The sequence below is a fragment of the Lutjanus erythropterus genome, chromosome 4, assembly GCF_056507025.1.
Source record: "Lutjanus erythropterus isolate fLutEry1 chromosome 4, fLutEry1.hap2, whole genome shotgun sequence".
Classification (NCBI taxonomy): domain Eukaryota; kingdom Metazoa; phylum Chordata; class Actinopteri; order Lutjaniformes; family Lutjanidae; genus Lutjanus; species Lutjanus erythropterus.
Genome location: NC_139320.1, coordinates 40,067,097 through 40,088,297, shown reverse-complemented (window position 1 = coordinate 40,088,297; position 21,201 = coordinate 40,067,097). Strand labels below are relative to the sequence as shown.

Here is a 21,201-nt window from a genome sequence, read left to right as displayed (position 1 = left end):
AGCAAAATGGATTTTAGCTACCTAATAAAAATATCAGTTTAAGTTTAGGCTAAATTCGGAATATTTTCACCGCTTTACCTTGCTGGGACACAGCCTGATTTCTGATGGTGAAATGAAGTTATATCGCTCTCCAAACCAAACAAACTCCACTGGCAAAATCAGTCATTTTACCTCGCAGAACACTGGAGCGGCTTTTCTACCGCTGCCTCTATCAGCTAGTTAGTTTCTATTATTGTACGTCTGCAGGGATTTAAAGGGTTAGTTCAGATTCACTGAAGTCACACAATAACACAAACAGGCTAATTGATCGGACAGCTGTAGAACAGCCGCTACAATGTTCTTGTTTTTGTCAAAGGAGTCTGGTTGGTTTGAAGAGAGCAATATCTGGCTTATATAACGGTGGTTTCATGCTGGAAAAGGCTGTCTGATGAAGTCTAGAGACTTAAGACCAGTACTTTATATATATATTATGTATTTTATCATAAAAATAATTTAAAATGTATATATTATTTAAAATGTAATTATTATTGTATATATAAAAGTAAAGAAATATATTCAGAAATTTGTTCTTTTTTTCAAATTTGCCATAGTATTTTTGGGGTTTTTAAAGCGTAGTGTTTTTTTAAAGACACCTTACAAAAGGGGGCCTCAAACTAAGGAGAGGGCAATATTTAGCTTATATACGTTTCGAGTTAGAAAATATTCTAAATATAGCTCTTGAAATGAAACTGCTCTACTGCTGCCTTGATTGGTTAGTTTGTGTTATTGTGAGAGTGTTTTAAAAGGATAGTTTGGATTCACACAAGCAGACTAACAAATTGAGGAAGCAGTAGCTGATAAAATCCTGTGTTCTGCGATGTACGATTATTGCTTTTGCAAATGGAGTCTGGTGGCTTTTGAGAGAGTGATGTTTGGTTTACATAACAGTGGTTTCCTGTCAGAAAAGGATGTCTGGCACCAGTTAAAGGGGTAAAAATACTCTAAATATTGCGTACATTCAAACTGATATTTATTTATTTTTAAGTGACTAAAATACGACCCTGTCCCTGTTGCTGACCCTGTCCACAGCAGTACATTGTTTAGCTTTCTACACAGGTACTCCTGCTGCTTCTCCAAACTGGGAGCGCACCGACTGCAATCTACTGTAGGTAAAACGCAGACTTGGATTAAATACCTCATACAACCCCACTTCAAAACATGCAAACTACCCCTTTAAAAGCCACAATTTAAGAGGCTGCCATTTTACATTTACAATTATGAGAGAAGGTAGTTTTAGTCCTGTTACGATCACATCTGTCATTAATCTGCATGTAAAAATGTGAAGTGATCTTCATTCAAGCACTCAAAGGGTTACAGAAAACAAAGAGGGCCATCCTCACACCTGACATCCCAGAAGAAGGGCCTTAATTTACATCCAATCACAGATGCAGAAACAGATTTAAAGAGACAGTATCCTTTTCCTCTTGCTACAGTGATTGTTTGTCAAAGCAGGCTAATAAATGTGCACAAACTCTTATGATCCCCTAAATAATAGCACATCATTATTTACTCAAGACAACAATGTTTAGTTTGGAATGTTAACCTAAAATATTTTAATTAACATTTGAATCCTACTTAATTACTCTAGGCTACATTTATTTTACATACTGTAGTTGGCAAATCACAACAAGATCAAGGAGTCTTTTCATAATAAGAGCTCATATTCCTGTAATAAAAATACACTATTAAATCTGTATGTATACATTTTTTTGTTTGATCAAAACAACTTGCAATACTGTTATGCATAAAATGGTAATCTTGTATTTATGTTCTTGTCAATTTCACAAATTGAAAAGGCAGGCACACTGCAGCAAAAGCAAGGCAGGAAGGGTAATACTAACTTCATTATGTTCTCAGAGAGCCAGACCGTAGAGCCACACATGATATTTCATGCTGCAATAATCACAGATAAGGGTGGATTAAAAAAAGAAAAAAAAGAAATGTAAAATAAATTCTGATTCCTTTTGTGCTCCAGACTCAAAAGGAACCTCACAAAAGAAATACTGTCTCTTTAAGATTAAGTACATGTCTAGAAACACAGTGCAAAGCATGGTGAGGTGCTCAAACTGCTCGGCCTGCTACACTTTAAACAACAGGTTAGTCCCAGAGCTCTCCAAGAACAACAACGTCTGATAAATACTGTATGGATGGAAGAAAGGACCTGTGGAGCAGCTGTTACAGGAGTGTAAAAGCTTCTTAGGAATGTATCACTGTTAAACTGGACACTGTCTTTGCCCGATCAGCAGTAGTGTAACTGTTTTTGCTGCAGCTCCATGGACTGTTTGTTTGAACACATCATCTTACTCTGTCAGTACAGAGGGGCCTGTTTTTTGGGTTTCGACCACTGTACAGAAACTGAAATAAGGCAAAGGGGAGGTTTACATTTATGATTTCTTCTGGTTAGGAAGATAAATGATCAATTCTTGAGATGAAATTATATGGTATAAATGTTGTTTAACTGATATTTGATATGTTGAAATACTTAAAGCTTAAAAACACCTGTTGTTGTGTACCTTGATCTCAACAGATTTCCTAAAATGAAAACTGGAAAATGAAAATTTGGGCTTTTCCTTCTATCTATTTTAAAATATTTTTAGTGTAGTTCATGTGTATTTTTCATGACGGAAATTGATGTTTTCATATAGTTTGATATTTTGAAGTTTGGGTTTTGTATATCAGTTGCTCTGTGTATTTATCCATGCAATCTTTCTGTGCAATTTAGTAAGCTGTTCATGTAAATGGTTTTTTGAATGTTTGTCACCCTGTGCAGTTTGAATGGTTAACCATATCTACTTGTACATCTTGTCAGTCTACTGAGACAAATCATATATAAAAAAGAGTGAGGTTTCTATTGTTCAAATATTGAAGATATTGAAGATCCAAGTGGGACTGAAACACTGTCTAGTAAATGTTTGTGGTGTGGAGTAAAGGGCCGTCCACACCAAAGAATATAACTATAACAAAATATAGTTCTAGAATTGTTCTAACTCTAGTGGATGGTGGAGTCTGGACTGCAGCTTTAGAGGTGTGGAGAGGACTCTTCCATTCACTGTATTTTTTATAGTAATAACTTTAAAAACTATAAGTAAACATATACTAAACAACAAACAAACACTACAAATGTATTTTGAAGACAATATTAAATGGAAAACGTCTCACTGCAGTTTTTAAAAGGGGGAAAACATTCCTAATTTTAAAAAAATTCCAGTTTTTCATTTTCTGATTTTCATTTCAAAACAGGAAATTGAGACAAAGGCACACAGATTGAAAGAGTGTCACTGTTGCCAGGTAAAGACTTTGTCAACTTTCTCAATTGTCTGAGCTTTGAAAAACATAAAAAAAAAAAAAAGAAAAGAAAAATCACAAATGTTTCAGTTGCAAGGCTTTTCATCTGACAACAGTTACACACTGTCTCCAGTTACGTTAAGAATGAATGTTTTCTGTGAAATATGAGCGGTGACATGGAAGGTGAGATGATTGATGAATAAATGATGAGCACTGGAGAGGAGGAGGAGGAGATGGGAGGGCTGACATGGACATTAACTAGAAATAGTTACGGGTCCATTTCCTTTTAATAAATGACCCAATAATAACAAGTAATAGGTAAACTTTAACTCCACTTTCATGGATGTGAGGTAGGGGAGAAAAAGTGGACATTATTAGGGAACCATCTCATACTTAGAAGGCCATTTGACCCAAATAATACTGCATGGAGAGTCTGAAATACTGCAGGTTAATACAATAGAGTGGTGCAGGCATGAGATATTTTTAGGTCAGTTCGAAAGTTTAAAAGCCAAAAAGCCAAAGGGATCTTCCCATTGAAATTTGGATTATTGCAGAAAAAAGCTCTGTGGTGAACAAAAGTTTAGACATTTTGTTCAGCAAGATAATCTTCACAAACAAACACCACTATTATGACTTTTGAAGTGTAAATGCAATCAGCAGAAGTAAAAAGGTGATTTTTGGCTATAAATGGACTACACCACGGTCACATGACTTCAAAGTCACCACAACTAAATGACTGGTGTTGATTAGTGTTGACTAGGCGTGATTACTGAGGGTGTCATGATTCTCCAAATCCTCAATCCTCATTTAAAATTAATGACATGGGTATTTATTAGGGCTGATCAATTAATTGATATCACAATATGGCCTTACTGCAATTTTCAAATCACAGGATCACAGGATCACATTTTTTAACTTTGTGTTAACCACAGACCTTATTACAGGCATCCAACCAAAAACCTATTCAGTAATCCTATTGACTTTAAGACGAGGGAACCAGGAATTCAAAAATACTAACTAATTTCCAGGTTTAAGAACTCATTCCTGCAGCACTCTATAGCTGATGAAGAAAAAGAGGTAAACACACTCGCTCACATTCAAACACTGGTCTGAAAACTGTATTGCATCCAGCTGTGATGTGCCAAACATCTCAGCTGCTTTTGTGACACCATCTCAAAATAGCTTGTTTCCTGTTGTAGCATGCAAAATGTCTTATTTACAGAAACGTTTCATTTGCAGCTAATCAAAATTATATTATCTGGTCCGCATTCAGCACAAACCAAATATCAACAGTTAAAAAGGTGAATGATTGCTTACAGATGACGCCTTTGGTAAAGCTGCAGCCTATTGTGCGAAACCTGTGATTAGAATAAACAAGAGGGATCATCACCATAACGGCCTCCTGTACTCGTCTTTATTCAAGTCAACCTTTGTCTGTTTGCGCTGCTCAACACGTCAACAACATGCACACACGCGCGCGCACACACACACACACACACACACACACACACACAGAATTCAGCCTGTGGAGACAAAAGGTACACTGAAGGGAAGCGAGTGCCGCTGCAGCGTGGACACAACAAACAGGGACCTTATCCGAGTCACACAGACAGCAGCAGGGGACCTCGTCTGTGAACTATGACTGCCAACACATCAAAACCAGGCACTCATCATCATTTGTAAATAAATAGAGAGATATTGGCCAGAACCTTCCTGTCAGTACAATAATAAGATATGAAGGGAGCGAGGGAGGGAGGGAGGGGAATATGGAAATACGAACAGAATGGAGGAAGGACTCAAATAAATACTTGAATAAATATATAAATAAGATGAGATGAATGATGAAATGTAGAATGAAAGATGGGATGCATCTAATCTGATATGTTATTCATGTAGTGTTTTGTCTGTCTTCAATGTTTGAGCATATTCAATTTAATTAGGACCTCAATACTTTGCCCTTTGACCCCTTGTTTGGTGGTCTCACATGGGCACTGAGGAGGAGGAGGGGCCACTGCTGGCCGTGGAATAAATACTGTGTGTGACTGGGCGGGGCCTCACCAGAGCAATCTCACTAGTTCCTCACCTGTAGCAGGGGGCTGGTGGGCTGAGAGACCAGGCAAATCCAGAGAGCTGTCCGACATCACGTGTTTCAGGTCTCCGCCCATGTCCGAGAGCTTCATGTCCAGCTGCACTGAGAGTGCGTCCTCGGAGTCATCCTTTCCCACGCTGCTCCCCCCGATGGACGGGAGGTCGAGGGACTTGACGGAGGCGGAGTCCTCTTTGGCCTGTTTGAAAGCGGCCACCTTGTCCACCAGAGTCTTTTCCGAAGCCCCGAGGGCTGTGCAGAACTTCGAGGACTGGAAGTCGGCAAAGTCATCCGTGTCACTCTTGAGAGAAGAGAAGGAGCCGCCACCGCTCTCCTTAGTGTCGTCATAGGCGAGGCCTCCCTCCAGAGACAGCTGTTTGAAGACATCGTACTTGTCTGAACTCTGCTGAGGCCGCTGCTGAGCGGACGTCTCCCCTTTGACGCCAACACTGCTCTCGCCTTTTGGCTCCCCACCAGAACTGCCAAATGCCATGAAGTCTGCAAAGTCGTCCTGAGGTGCTGCCACGGCTCCGCCGGCTGCCGAAGCTTGAGCAGCGTCAGAGGAGGAGCCGAAGAGTGCGAAGTCACCAAAATCATCGGCACCTCCACCTGGAGGTTTGGCTCCACCTGGCAGGAGCACTAGAGAGGGGGGCACGGACACCGAGGGGAATGTGCTGGGTTTTGTCTCAGTGGGGGCGGGGACAGAGGGAGCCATAGAAGAGAAAAGGTCCAGGTCGGCCATGTTGAGAGGATTTTTGGGCTGTGAAAGAGACACTGCTGGCTGTTGCTGCTGCTGCTGCTGCGGTAGATGTTGTAGAGACTGAGAGTTTGGAAAAGCAGAAGGGAAGGCAGGTTGAAAAATCTTGGCCTGCTCTGAAGGGTCTAGTGGAGAGACGCTGTCCGCGGTTTTAAAGTCTGTGAAGCCATCATCAGCGCTGACAGACTTGAAATCTGCAAATCCTTCCCCTGCGAACAAAAGAGAACAATTTGAGATTGTTTAAAACTGGCAGAGAGACATAGTGGGAAACTGACAGCTGCACCAGCCACGATTGTGTCATTTCACAGTCCTACAAGAAAGGAAGCAGGTGGATTAGTTACAGCTCTGTCTGGTTGTCAGTGTTCATGGTAAACTTCCAGACTTCTAGTGAACTGTGGGCTGCAGAGTCCAAATAACTACACAGCATCACAGCACAAAAAAGCTAGACACATACATCTGCACTACCATGCAATGCACTGTTCAAACTGGAACAGAAAATGATAAAGCAATTATGCAAAAAAAAATGTCCATCTTAACAAGTTATTTTGTCTCCTTATGTATGAAAATCCCTCAACTGTGCAAGTAAAAAATTCCTCCCAGTGAAATCATAGAGGACACCTTGCTGCTTATGTTATTTCAGCACTTTCGGTTTTCATCCTGAGAAATAAGTGTCAAATATATCTTAAAATAAAGCACAGTCAGGAAGCCCAAATTAAATGTCCAATAGTTAAATCTGGCTAGCTTTATGTGTCCTGGCAAAAAATGCAGCTCTAAATCTTATGTTTTTTTGCTGGGACAATCCTGACACAACAGGAAAACACCATTTCCTGAGCTGACAAAATGGGTTGGAGACTTGTTGACTTGTCTTGCAAACCAGAATTAATATTTTTTTGGATAAATATTAATTGAAAATACACAGGAAAAAAATCTATGATATAAATATATAATGTACTTTAAAATGCATAAAAATATAATATCAAATTAGATCAATGTTATACTGTATAATTAAGTTTTACTACTGTGGGGCAAATATCAGCTTAATATTTTAATTATTATATTTAATTTAAGTCTGTTAAGTCTATTACCTGTGTGCTGGGAAAAATAAAGGGATGACATTAAAATGAAAATATTCAAATATTCAAAATAAAATGTTAAAATTCAACCTTTTTTGTCCTGTTCTTTATTACAAATAGGTAATTAAAAATTATCAGTAATTATCAATATTGACTGAAATGAAACATTTTATTGCAATAAATTTTTCAACTATATTGCACAACTCTAGAAGACATTTTAAGTTTAAACAGAAGCTAAAAGTACTGGTTAAGATGGGCATTTTTTTTGCAATGAGAAAACTTCCTCTATTCTACAAAAAGAGCAACTTAAACAGTTTTGGAACAGAATCTTTTTGTCTCAAAGTTTTAAAACACGCCGCTTGTATAAACCACACAGAATTAAACTCAGAATGCATTCAAGAGTTGCAGCGGCTGTTAATCCACTGTGGTGTAATATATGCATGGACTGAAACAGAGAATCTGTTCACACTGCTGGTGTACGGTGAAGAAGAGATAACTAATGGGCTCATTAAGGAGATGGAGCCTGACAATGCCAAGGAAAGGTCACTGCAAAGCATGACTTACTGGAGTTGTAAGAGCTGTCCCCATCGGAAACTGTTCTAATGAAACAGGGGCGGGAAACACACTGGTATCAACACTGCAGGCTTGCAGAACAAGGTACAGTGCAAACATCGAACAATGGTTTTATGGCATTGTAGTGACCTGGCAGCTTTACCTAAGTTATTAAAAAAATGTTTAATTAGAGGGAACGCTGGCCTTCTCTTCTCTACAAATCCCAACCAAAATAATACAAAGGTTTGTTTTCAAAGAAGGTTTCTCCTGTCCTTAAACCATCTCAGAGCCCAGTTATGTCGTCTTTGTTGACTGGCGAAGAAGCCAGAGGGGATCTGACTCATGAATACCAAGAAATGTATAAAAAAAACCACCAATAGATTTGCTAACATGAATGTAAGTGTGTTCTGTTAGAGACAGACAGACAGATCTGAATGTAGGGCTGGGCAATATGGACAAAAAAATAAAATATCATGATTCACCAAATGCCCTGACATCGATTTTAATCGAAACTGAGATTAGGGCTACAATTAAGAATTATTTTCATTAATCTGTTGATTAATTTCACGATTAATCGTTTAGTCTATAAAGTCAGGGTTCAATTTTAATGTTTGCCCAGTTGGGCAAGTGGGTCTGCAATCTGGGGCTGCAGTGTCTATAAAATGTCAGAAAAGAGAAAATGTCCAAGCCCAAGGTGATGTATTTAAATTACTTGCCCAAAGATATTCAGTTTAATACGATAAACAGAGAAAGTCAGAAAATTTCCATGTTTTGGAGGCTGAAAACAGCATTTTCTGATATTTTTTACATGAAAAATTACTTTCATCATTGATCAATTATCAAAAATCACATACCCGCCCAAGCAAATGAGTTGTCAGATATACTAGCCCAACACAGTATCTGACTTGTCCTGGGCAAGTGGGCAAGCCTAATTGCTGAGCTGAGAAAATATAAAATCTCATCATAGTATCCCAGAGCCTAAATCTTCAAATTGCTTTTTTTAATCGAACCAACAGCACAAAGACTCTTCATTTACTATCAAAAATGACAAAACAAAAATAGCAAATCCTCACATTTAAGCAGCTGCAAACATCAAATTTTGACAGTTTTGCTTGAAAAACGAGTGAAATGATTATAAGAGTTTCAAAATATTGGCAACAACTTTTTTTTGAATGACTTATCAATTAATCAATTAATCTTTCAGCTCTATTTGCAACATTATTGTTGTATCTATTAGAGCTTTCACAAAGTATTAGCACAATGAGATTTTTGATAAATAATCATCAGTAATGTGGATATAACAACAACAAACTGGTTTAAGAGAAATAATAGAACAGCTAGAACAGTCTACATCAGAATGGAACTACATCACTTTACTGTAATGCAGGCTTTAAACCAGGAAAACATAACACTTTGACATATCACAATATAATAACATCCAATATCTGAGAAGATATTTAGTCTTGTATCACAGTATTGACGTAATATTAATATATTGCCCAGCCCTATTTGAATATGTAAGAAAGGGTGGCTGGGTTTCTTACCGACTGGTTTCTTGTCAGCAGGTTGCTCAAGCTGTCTGAACACACTGTATTTGTCTCCAATATCTGCATCAGAACAAATACAGAAAAAAAACACAACACATTTAACAGGCAGGCAGGTGTTGCCTTAATGTAGTTTGCGATGACCAAAAAAAAACACTCAAAATATTGTCCAAGGACCAAAACACTGAGTTTATAAGAGGTAAAAAAAAAAAAAGAAAACATTTCCATAAAACAGAAGGTGCCCCCATTTAAACAGCTTTGAAAATCATTTCCTCTGCATTACGATTTAAGTAGACTTTAAGTTGCAGCAGGTAACCTTCAGGGATCAATACTGTGTTAAAAAGTAATAAAAATGCCGTGTTAGGTGGATGGAAAAGGAGGTTCTCTGCTGTGTCATGGTGAAGTGTGAGGAAACCCAAATGCATCATGAGACAGCTCGAGGTGACAGTGTCACAGAGGAGTGGGAGGTGAGTCATTATCTGTGTTGGTTTAAACATCTGAACATCATATTTTTTTTCTCACCTAGCCTGTTTTGTCTTCCCGTTCCCACGGTTTACCACGGCGAGAGCATTTAACGGAGGGCAGGCAATATTCCTAACAAGGTGTACACTTTATAAGTATAAAGTATAGAGTGTACCTGAGGCAGGGGGTGTAGGCTCTGCAGGCTGATCCACTGACAGCTGCTTGAAGACGGCGTACTTATCAGAGGATGTGGCGGAGGCAGAGGAGGAACCAGAGACTGGAGTCAGCATGGCGGGCGCACTGCAGGGACACAATAGCTATAGTCAGGAAGAGTGAGGTTCTATAGAAAGAGTTTAATCCCCATAAGCTGCCTGAGCTGACTGAACATTTGCCCAAAGCTCAAAAAGTTTGGAAAGTTTATTTGTTAAGTGCTTTTTCATAGTTCTTACCATTGTGATGACTGATGCAAGCTGAGGGTACTTTTATCAATATCTAAATCATGTTATTACTGAAAAATATTAAATAACACTTTAACAGTGCTTCAGAAGTGGGTGATATGTGTCCGCCTTTAACTGAAGTCCTGTCCAATTATCAGTACAGTCTGTCCATGTTTGGTATTATGTTGTTATGATTTTTAGAAAGATCTCCTTGACATATTAAACATCTGTGCTGCTTCTTAAACTAAATCTCCTCCAAATTGGGCACAGATGACAGAGCCTCTTTGAAGTTATGTTGCTGCCAAATTCTGCCAAATGGCATTCAACCCAAGAAAAAACATAAAAAATAGGTCTGTTGCGGTGCTTGCAATGCTTTTGGTTTGTCTTTTTTAACTTTAGTTTTTAACTAATCTTGCCTCTAACCGAGTTGAATTCAGTGGAGTAGATTGACATTTTTGGAGACATGCTTATTTTTCTTTCTTGTTTAGAGTTAAAGCGATAGTTCACCCAAAAATGAAATTTCACTCAATATCTACTCACCCCTGTGCTGATGTGAGGATGGGTGAAGATCTCCAGTTCACAAAACGCCCTCAGAGTTTCAGCAGAAAACAGCATTGCAGCCAAATCCAGTACAATTGAAGTGAACGGTGACCAGTTTTCAAAAATAAAAAAAGAACGCAAAAAACCCACAAAATGTCTCCATACTGCTTGTGTGATGTAATTCAAGTGTCTGTAAGCCGCGACATTAAAATATGACCCAAAAAGACGCCATTTACACCATATTTTTAGCCTAAATGTCAACTGTAGCCTCTCAGATTGGATCCGCGTGCACATGCCTGCAGTAGGTACACAAACTCTCGCCAAAGCTGCGCAGCTGCAGCAAAGAAATGATGTCGAAGTCCTCGGACATTTTCTTCTTTGTTGAAAGTTTGTGAAGTCAACTCTGCACGTAACAAGTCACTATTTCTGAGCAGATCTCTCTCTGTTGTCTGAGTCGCTTCCAGGTAGCATGTAAACACAGATGTGAAAGTATCATGAGGTCTCGTATATCTCGTGTCGTGCCGCTTGGGCGAGAGCCTGTGTACCCGCTTTAGGCGATCCAGTCTGAGAGGCTACAGTTGACATTTAGGCTAAAAACATGGTGTAAATGGCGTCTTTCTGGGTCAGATTTTAATGTCATGGCTTATAGAAACTTGGAATACACCACACGAGCAGTATGGAGACCTTTCATGTTGTTTTACGTTCTTTTTTTACATTTTAAAACTGGTTACCATTCATTTCAATTATAAAGGATTTGGCTGCAACGCTGTTTTCTGCTGAAGCTCCGGGAGTGTTTTGTGAACTGGAGATCTTGACCCATCCTCAAATCAGCACAGGGGTGAGTAGATATTGAGTGAAATTTCATTTTTGGGTGAACTATCAGTTGAAATGAGAAAACTGATGCCTCTTTCTCTCATGTCTGTTAAATACAAAGCTACACCCAGCAGCTAGACCTGAACACTAGCCTGGAAACTAGACTTATCTGTAAGTTCATGTTTCATTTACTCTGGCAGATACGTCTGGCCACCCGTCCATTCAGACAGATTTCCACCCATGGACATAATGTATATACGTAAATGTCGTACTGAGCGCTTTGGTTTGTTGCTGTTTTATATCAACGCTGCTGCTGTACTTAAGACTGGCCTGTGAACAAATACAGGCAAACGGGGGAACTGTGGTTTTTCAGAATAAAAAGTACTATATAGTTCATTTTTCAACCAATTTCAATGAGTCATGTCATATTCAAGGGGTTATGATCTACACAGAGTAGGAAAAAAAAGTTGTTTCTTTTCTAACTTACTCCACATACATCATGAACCCTTCTATATAACATGACTCATTGAAATCAGTTAAGAAATTGATGTTTTAGTGGTTTTTATCCTGAAAAAGCACAGATCCCCTGTCTTTGTTTACAGTCCTGACTTTTTCAGCATGGTCACAACAATGTACAATCCAATCTATGTATCCAGCAGTCCTGGATCTTGTCAGGCTCGTCACAACTGTTTATTTGATACAGGGCGGGTCTGATACAATGACTGAAAGAGGAGCGTCACCTGTCCAGATTTTAAAAGTCACACATCACACATTTCAACTGGAATGCACCAGCTCACAAAACTGCAGAACTAGGTAGTGTTGATCAAATATGAGTCAAGATTGTGTTACAACATTGCTTGAGCTGTAATTTGAGAAGGTTTGTGACCTGACCTCCATTTTTTTCCTGCTTGAAAATGGACCAAGCACCACCCCAACTTGCATGTGTTACTCAGCACTACATCTTTAGTTTCGTTGCTCTGATCGGTTGTAGGTCTAATTACATCCAGAGGCATTTCAGTCTGCACCCACTGACAACGTCCCTTAGAAATGGAAGAGGAACTGAGATATTCCAGACTTATTCGCTTTAGTAAATTATTCTGGTGATACCAGGCTATAGAAAAAACCCCCACTAAAACTCCAACACTGGCATATCTAAACCTCAATAATTATTAACATCTTGTTTGTTTAATCTATACAAAACGTCATTTCCCAAGGTTTATGTTGCCAGTAGGGTTGAAATTTTGTGCAGTTTCCTTAATAGAATAGAATAGAATAGATCAATCATTCACAATCATTCATTTTAAGTTTTATGATAAGTTTTTCTTCGGTTTCAAGAAATAGCTCCACCATGGAAAATGTTAACCTCCTTAATGGCAATCAATCGATTAATGATTAATCAAAGCCCACAAATTATTATTATCACACTTCGGCTTTTGTACAAATTAGTGATAATGTTATAAAGTGGTTAATCAGAGGTGCTGGCAGGCAGATTCTATTATCTTTGGACAAAGCCAGGCTAGCTGTTACCCTCTTTTTCTAGTGTTGGTGCTAAGCTAAGCTAACTGGCTGTTGGTGATAGCTTCATATTTACTGTACAGATATGTAAATGGCATCAACTGTCTCAACTACGCAACCACCACAAAACAAACAATCATGTTCCCAAAATGCTGAACTACTCCCTCAAGCAAATGTTGTTTCAGTACATTTGTATCACAAGAAAATAAAAGGACATAACAATTTGTGCTATTTTCTGATTCCCTTGTCAGATATTTAAAAAAAAAGCTTTGCTTGAATAAAAATTTACTACTAACTCTCTCTTACTTTGCATTGCAAAAGTAACCAATCTGATGACATACTAGAATCAAGCTCGAAGGGAAATCATTAAGCTCACTTCCCAGTGAATATTAGTTTCCTCAAAGCCCTTTCTCTACAAGACATCTGACAGTAAGTTATGCCTGCCAGTTCAGGCAGGCAAATCAACACGAGCTTTTCAGCCTCTCACTTAATCAGACAGCAGTCTGAGACTGTGGGGAATTCTCGTTACATTGCTGAAACAGTCAGGAGTGTACATTTTCAGGGAGAAAGAGGAGGGAATTATAAAACGCCTATGCCACTTCGATGTGAAATACTTTAGCTCTGCTTTGTCTTTCAAGGCATAATTGCCTTTCAGCTTCCTCTCCGTGGAAGGACAGTTTCTCCATATGGGCCTGGGAAGTAATATAAAGAAATGAGCTTATCTACTGTCCACTGAAATGGATTCATTAAGAGATGACCTAAACTCATTGTTATTCTGCAAAGGTTATTATGAGATATTAAGACAGTGTGTCTGACTGTACAGTTCCAAGATAGACAATGTAAGGCACAAATATTATGCAGATTAACTGAGCTATAAATAACCAATGCGGGTGGAATATTAGACCCTCATCACTGCAAACATTTCTTCAGAAAAGTAGAAGTTGTTAAAGTGCAAAAGGAGAGAGAAATAATGAGGAACACTGAAGATATATATTTCTTGTAATGTGAACTCAGCATAAGGGTCACATTAGCCAGTGGTAATCTGTCAAACTCCAATTTTCATCTTTTTAAGGCATTGCCAATTATCTAAGCTAAAATTATAGTTGCTTTTTGCACTGTTTAAAGTGAAAAACAACTAATCATTTAAGCCTACTCAGTGTCTCCACCGCTCCGTACCTGTTTTGGTGCTGAGGGGCGATGGTGGCAGGGAAACTTGCTCCTGACTCCCCTTGGAACTCAGTGAAGGCCTGGTCTCCTGCTCCTGGCTTCGGCGCCTCCTGGAAGTCCTGGAAGTCATCGTCGTCAGCTTTGGTCGCCTGAGGCAACAACTTGTTAGTGAGTATTGTGTGAATTATGATGAACTAAATGAGAACTAAAGCAGAACTGAAGTCATTGATACCTGTGGAGGAGGGAAACTAGCAATGAAGTTGGTGTTTGTGGGGGCTTGAGCTGGTGCTGCAGGTGCCATGGGCATGACGGGGGGTGCTGGTGAGGGCATTGCCATGGAGACGGGGGGCTTGGTCATCATGGGCTGCTGGTGCTGAGGCATGACGGGGGCCATGGCCATAGCCAGGGCCGGCAGGTTGGGCACTGGTGGAGAAGGGAACTGACTGAGGATTTCCACATTCATTGCTGGGAGGCCACTCTGAAACAAAGGAAACAGATTTAAAGTCAAGATGAAATGAAAAATGTCTTTTAGATCACGTTCATGGTCAACAATCTTTTCTTGCTGTAAAACAAAACATGACATGTGCATATGTGAACTTGAACAACCACTTTCAACCAATAATATCATGACATCCACCCTTTAGTGGCACAGAGCTCAGATTAAAGACGCAGACACGCCCACTTTTCAATATTTAAATCAAATTCCTCCCAGCATTATGTCCCACCTTCCTGTCATGCATCACAATACTAAAGCTAAATTCTCTCAAAACCTTGTTTCATCTGGACTGAACACGACTAGAGATGAAACAGTATGAAAATTTCACATCCTGATGATAGTGACCAAAATTAGCAGTTATCAGTGTTAGAGGTATTGTTAAAATGCACTGAAAATGTTCAAAAAGTACTGATAAACTCACTAAAATAATATTGAAAACCTCTCAAGAATCTGAATTGGTTAGGGCCCAACCAATAGTGGATTTTGACATGAGGTAGTAAACAAATTCCAATATGGATATAGTTTGCCAACTTTATATTTCTACTCAGTTCCAGAAGTGACTGTTTGTTAGCATGACGCCACTGCAATTCAGCCTATAGCATGACACCATCCTTTTTCCGTAAGATGAAGTTTTACTGTTTCATAATTTCATTCTGTTGGAGCTGCAAATAAAATACATTTCTTGATTTCACTTATAGGTGTCAGGGCATACTGGCTACTCTGAACCTATTTTATTTGATGCCATCATGTATTCACTGAACTAGGAAAAAAAGACTCATGTTTGCATATAAATTATTCAATAAAGTCGAGTTGCTTTTGAGCAGATGTCACAGCAGACTCAAACTTTTTCCCCTCACATGAGAATGCAGCCTGTTGTGCTTGTGTTTTTAAGGCTCTTGAAGATTTACATCACCAAAGGTGTCTTATTATTCCTTGCATGGAAGCGGTGGCATGCAGTGTGTTTCGTGAGCTGCCTGCAGATTTGCATCCTCCCAGGGGTGGTGGTGACAGGCCCAGGCTAAGGATGATAAGAAGCCTCCTGCCAAACTCGGCTGATGGGGACTCAGACATATATTCGGCTTACAATGCTTCACAAGCCCTGGGCTGATTCACAGCGATGCCTCCTTCTCCCTATTTCTAGCAAAACTTAATTTCAGCGTGCAGTTGATGGCGAGGCTCTGTGAAAGCCATGAGGGATGATTAGTGAAGTCGTTCTAAGTGGATAATTAGTCTTGACTTCAGTGTTTACCTGCGCCACACCAATTAGTGCAAGTACAGTGTAGAGCTCCTCCTTGGTCAACATGCCAGGTGTTGTGCGGTTGGCGGATGCCCAGATTTGCCCCAGTGCTTCCCTGGGAAGACCTGATGACATTAGAATTGGGTATAGTTTGGCTGTGTCGATCCCTGCCGGCGTCATGGTGAACTCAAGAACCTTCTTGAACATTTCTAAGGAAAGGAAAACAGAAAGGAGAATATTTTAATTAAACTGGAGATTTAAAGAGGGTAGTTTAAAGCTACAAAAAAGGGGGTTTGTCTGGTTATGAAACAGTGTCAGTTTATTGTTAGCCCCTCTACATGACCTACATAAGCAAATGAGACTGTCCACAAGAAGATCGGCTATTTCTGTATAGTTATTCTTAATGGTTGCAACCAGGTCGGATTCTCCTTGAAGTGAGAGGAAATGAGCTTGTGTTTACATTTACACAGCCAAAGATACAGTGAGCATGTTAACTAGTTTAAAAAGAAGAGATTTTTATTCAGATAATTGTATTTTTGGCATTATATTTTGTAAGTATTTCAGGGGAAACACTCACACTTTTGTCCACAGAGGCATGAAAAAAAACATGAAAGTTCCTTGTAGTAGCTTGAATTTCCTTTTATAAAACACAGTCTAATAGAGCTGATTAGCTGATTAAATGATAAGCTGTCAACCATTAATCAGGGACTATTTTTATAATCAATTAATAGTTCTGGGTAAATTTTAAGAAGAAAGTCCCAATTCCCCGATTTCAGCTTCTCAAACGTGAGTATTTTCTGAAAAGACAAAAGGAACTACACATGGATTGTGACCCAGCTCTACTTTACAAGTATATGTACATGCACTGTTTTTACAATTTCACTATGAAAAAGATATCTGAATAAAGGCTTTTTGACTTTTTGCCAAAAGAGTGCCTTAGACCTTTTTTCTTTATTGAACTTGTGTTCTCTATGCCAAATCTTCATGAATCCACCCACCTTCATTACACTTGTTGTAACTTCTGAACCCTCCAGACCTTTTCTTTTGTGAATATTCTGAAGTTTCTTCACTCATCTATGACTTACAATTGAATAGCATTTGGTTGTGGCAAAACAAGACGTGAGGACATCATCTTGGACTTTGGCAAATAGTGATCAACATTTTTCACAATTTGTCTGACATTTTAAGGACCAAAAAAATAAATCAATTAATTGAGAAAACAACTGACAAATTAATCAATGATGAAAATAATTGTTAGTTGCAGCCCTACAATGTAATGTCAAATGTAAATACCTGAAACAATATACTGGACATGCTCATGTACAAATGTTTACCTGGAATGAGGCTGTCATTGTAAACCCAGGCTGGCAGCATGGGCTGGATGTGCTCTTGTTGTGGGTACACGCCAACACCTGCTGTCACAAGCAGACACACACACACACAGACACACACACACGCACACAGAAACACACACACAGTTAGTTGTGATAGTAAAAGCCTTGTCCAGGTGTAGGATCTGCCAAGCCTCTTGGCAGCTGAGCCCTGCTTGTATCGAACTCAACAAAATCATACACCTGATGTCTGGAAGGCTCGGTGCAGATGTAATGCTCCCCTGCACTGAATCACAAGCATCCTGCCACGTCAGACATCTATAAATCAGCCCACGAGCCACTTCCAGCTTAAAGGAGATGGGAGAGCAGACTGCCTTGTAAGAAAAAAAAATAACTAAAAATCTAATTTAACTGCTGACATTGATCTAAATTAACACTTTTTTCCCTGCAAATAGACAAGCAAGTGTTTTGAAAAAAATGGGATGCACAATATTATTTTAAAATGAAATATCAGTATCGGCTTAAAATGCTGATGCTTTCTACCTATAAGATGATGTTTTAATGATGTGCAGGTGATGCCAGTATATCTGTTGTTTGGAGATTTGTTGAAGTGTCCAAACAAATATCAAATTCACTGTTTACAAAGACTGCTCAATGTTGTTCATGTGAGGAAGAACCAATCAGGTTCTTTCAACAGTACAAATTTAATCAATCCATTTTAAAGGCCGTCAATCATTAGGACAAATTAGTGAGGAACAACAGAAAAAAAAACTGTCAGCAGTAGCAGCAGTGCTTTGCAGAGTGAATGTGTCCATTTTGAAAATGTAAAAGTATTGCATTTTAGGTCTCTACCTGCCACTGGGACATCGTGATAATATGCTAATTCACTGCATGTTGATGGTTTTTGACATTAGGTGGAAAAAATGTGCAGGTATTGGTATCAGCAATTGTCCAAAATTGGTTTGAAAATGTCAGCATATTGGTTATCAGCAAAAATCGAATATCATGCTTCCCTAGAAAAAAAAAATACATGGCTCTTTTTCAGTCCCTACCACTCTGTCTGCCAGGCATTTGTTTACTGAGGCAGCCACTTTACACATAATGCTCCCATCAGTCTTGGGCAGTTAAATGAATCTTATTACAAATCTCCCCAGCCTCCATGACGAGCTTTTATATTTCCCTCGATGACACGGACACAGACAAACAAATAACAGCACAAAGGAGTAGCCGAATGGCATGCACAATCAGCCTTGGATTATGTTTGGGCCCTGGTGGCACCTGCCAATCCATGCGCATCCCTGTTAAACCAAAGCAGTCAGCATGCAACAGAGGTCGTTCTCTGAGAGGGTGTTACACAAGCGAGGGAACAGACGGCAGCTTATTGAGTCAGCAGGTATTACCCCAGGACCGCGACAGACAGACACAGTCCATTTCCAACAAAGCGTGTAGAGAGCGCCAACATGAGAAGGCCCCCCTAATGAGATTTGGCCCGAAGTGACAGAGGTATAAAGCGGGCAGAAATAAGAGCAGAGACTTGGCTTAGGAGGAGATGTAAAGACACCAGGGAGGGAACCTCAAAGATACCACCACTCCATAATAATCTCAGAAAGGTGAGGAAAATGTCAGCAGGATTTCATCTGACAGCACGCAGGCTGCAATAGTATGAAGCCCAGTCCTGAATCTGATATAAACCAATTATGACCCAAAGAGACAGAATAGATTGAGTTGTTATAATAGATTAAGACTGAAAATATTTCCCCAGGACAGAAAGAAAACTGTCTTGATTGTGTGTTAATATTGCAGCCAAGTGAGGGAGAGAAGAAGAAGCTATAAAGTCGAATAAACAGGCACTTCTCTCACCACTGTCACTATTGGTTTGAGGAGATGAGTCAGCGGCTGATGGGGGGATGCTGGGTGCTGGCACCGGGGCCTCAGGTAGCTTTTCAGTGACGAAGACAGAACTCAAGTCCTCGGGGGCCGCAGCCCAGTTCCTGGATTTACTGCTGGACTGAAACTGTGCTGCAACTTTAGCTCTAGGTTCCATTTGAGCTAAACTCTGCTTGGACTTAAAGCTAACCTGGGCCGTCTTATCAGCAGTAAGATCGCATGAGGAGAAAAGCTTCTCTTCCAGGGATGGGCCTAGAGGGGTGGATGAGGAACAGGGTTCTTGATAACACAGCAGTTGAAGTTTCTTATTTCTCTGAAGCTAAACTGACAATTATACTCATTGTAATATTCAGGGGGATATTTACTAAACCTTTGTAGCCCTTTTTTGGCACTTAACAGTCATTTACTGAAGAACTGCACCACTGTGAAACGGGAGAAAAGCGGCACCAGAGCTGCAGCAATTAATTGCAATTGATTAATCATTGTCTACTTTTAAATTAATTGCATATTAATCTTTATTTTTTACTAAAAATGTCCAAATTCCCAGATTTCAAGTTCTTAAATGTGAATATTGTCTGAATATTTTCTGGTTTCTTTATTCCTCTATAACATAAACTAAGTGTCATTGAGTTGTGGACAAAATAAGATGTTTGATGTCATCTTGGGCTTTGGGAAACACTAATTAACATTTTTCACAAATTTCTGGATCAAACAACAATAAATTGAGAAAATAATCAACAGATTAACGAAAACTGAAAATTGTTAGTTGCTCCTCTGAGTAGCACTGTGTGTTTGGTTTCTTGTAAAATGTTTTATTTAGGCGTTCCAGTTCAGAGGCACAAAATATGGGAGGAGGGATTAGAAATTCAGAGCTGCTTCACCTGATTAATACTGCAGCAAAAGAAATTGCATCTGAACTGTAGCGTCTAGGAAATGAAGGTGTAAAATCAAGGGCACCATTTTATAAGACATATGTGAAAACCCTGGTGATCGAAAAAGACAGACAGAAAGGTAAAGCTTATTCCTCCTGACTTTTAATGGCTCATAGCAGGTCCAGCCTAATGTGATATCACTGAAGCAACCACTAATGCTTATGACAGGGTACCCCCAGGGTTCTCCAAGTTTAATACCACTTAGAATGAAATTTATTGCCATCCACACAGCCCTACTGATGAAAGTATGAAGGATATGATGTAAAATCAGTATGGATTTTAAGCCCTAGGAAATTATTATTTAGCAAGCACTTGAATTTAATGAAACATTTTATTTTAATACATGCAATTTCTTTAGTACTGCTAGCAGCAGCTGCTGTGTTGGTTTTACGCACTGACATTGGTGGAAGAGCTTTGCTGTGCACAGAACTGCGCTACAGAGGATTGCTGCTGGTAATGTGTAGCACATGCATTGTGAACAGGCTTAAACCACTTGTAATTTGTATTTCGATACAAAACAGCCCAAACTAACTAGCTACACTGCTGTCAAGCGCTAAGAAAAGTTGAGGCCAGCTCATCGTGGTGGACACAAAGCAACTAATGTCAGACACCAGTTTCAGGCTGCATTTCACCGGGTTCCATTGTAGACGACTTGTAGCCTGATGCTTTGTCGCTGGTAGCAAACATAAAATGACACTTGTTTTTTCTCCTTACAACTGAATGATTTGTGGCAGACTAAACTGTACCTGTACTGTCATCACACCAGTATATTATAATGTTATGCACACGCTGTATACATTTTATAGTTACTTATGGCTCTACAATTATTTATCTAATTCTATAAAAGGCCAATAAATAAATAAATAAATAATACCTTTGTAACTGATATTCAATACTTCAAAGGCCTTATTCAGAGAATATTAAAATCAATGCTTTTCTAATACTTCTAAGACCCTGCAGGCAGGTACCCAGTAGTCAGTTGGCTCTGGAATTATTTTGTTTAATCGGTTTACAGAAATAATCATCAAAGGAGTTTAAAAGTTTTACC

General features: G+C 39.2%; 1 protein-coding gene across 9 annotated transcripts in view; it reads right to left on the bottom strand.

The window, feature by feature from the left end:
- Positions 1 to 21,201, bottom strand: part of synrg (synergin, gamma) — a 70,388-nt gene that overhangs the window by 32,259 nt on the left and 16,928 nt on the right. For 3 of the 9 annotated variants that reach the window (XM_084717958.1, XM_084717960.1, XM_084717961.1), the window contains exons 8-15: positions 19,195 to 19,473; positions 17,338 to 17,418; positions 16,016 to 16,212; positions 14,503 to 14,748; positions 14,280 to 14,419; positions 9,974 to 10,098; positions 9,337 to 9,399; positions 5,408 to 6,376 (exon numbers count right to left, since the gene is read on the bottom strand). In XM_084717958.1, the coding sequence (XP_084574084.1) occupies positions 5,408 to 6,376; positions 9,337 to 9,399; positions 9,974 to 10,098; positions 14,280 to 14,419; positions 14,503 to 14,748; positions 16,016 to 16,212; positions 17,338 to 17,418; positions 19,195 to 19,473 (2,100 nt within the window). The remainder of the gene's footprint in view (positions 1 to 5,407; positions 6,377 to 9,336; positions 9,400 to 9,973; positions 10,099 to 14,279; positions 14,420 to 14,502; positions 14,749 to 16,015; positions 16,213 to 17,337; positions 17,419 to 19,194; positions 19,474 to 21,201) is intronic. The other 6 variants (XM_084717964.1, XM_084717966.1, XM_084717967.1 and 3 more) reach the window with 3 other exon arrangements.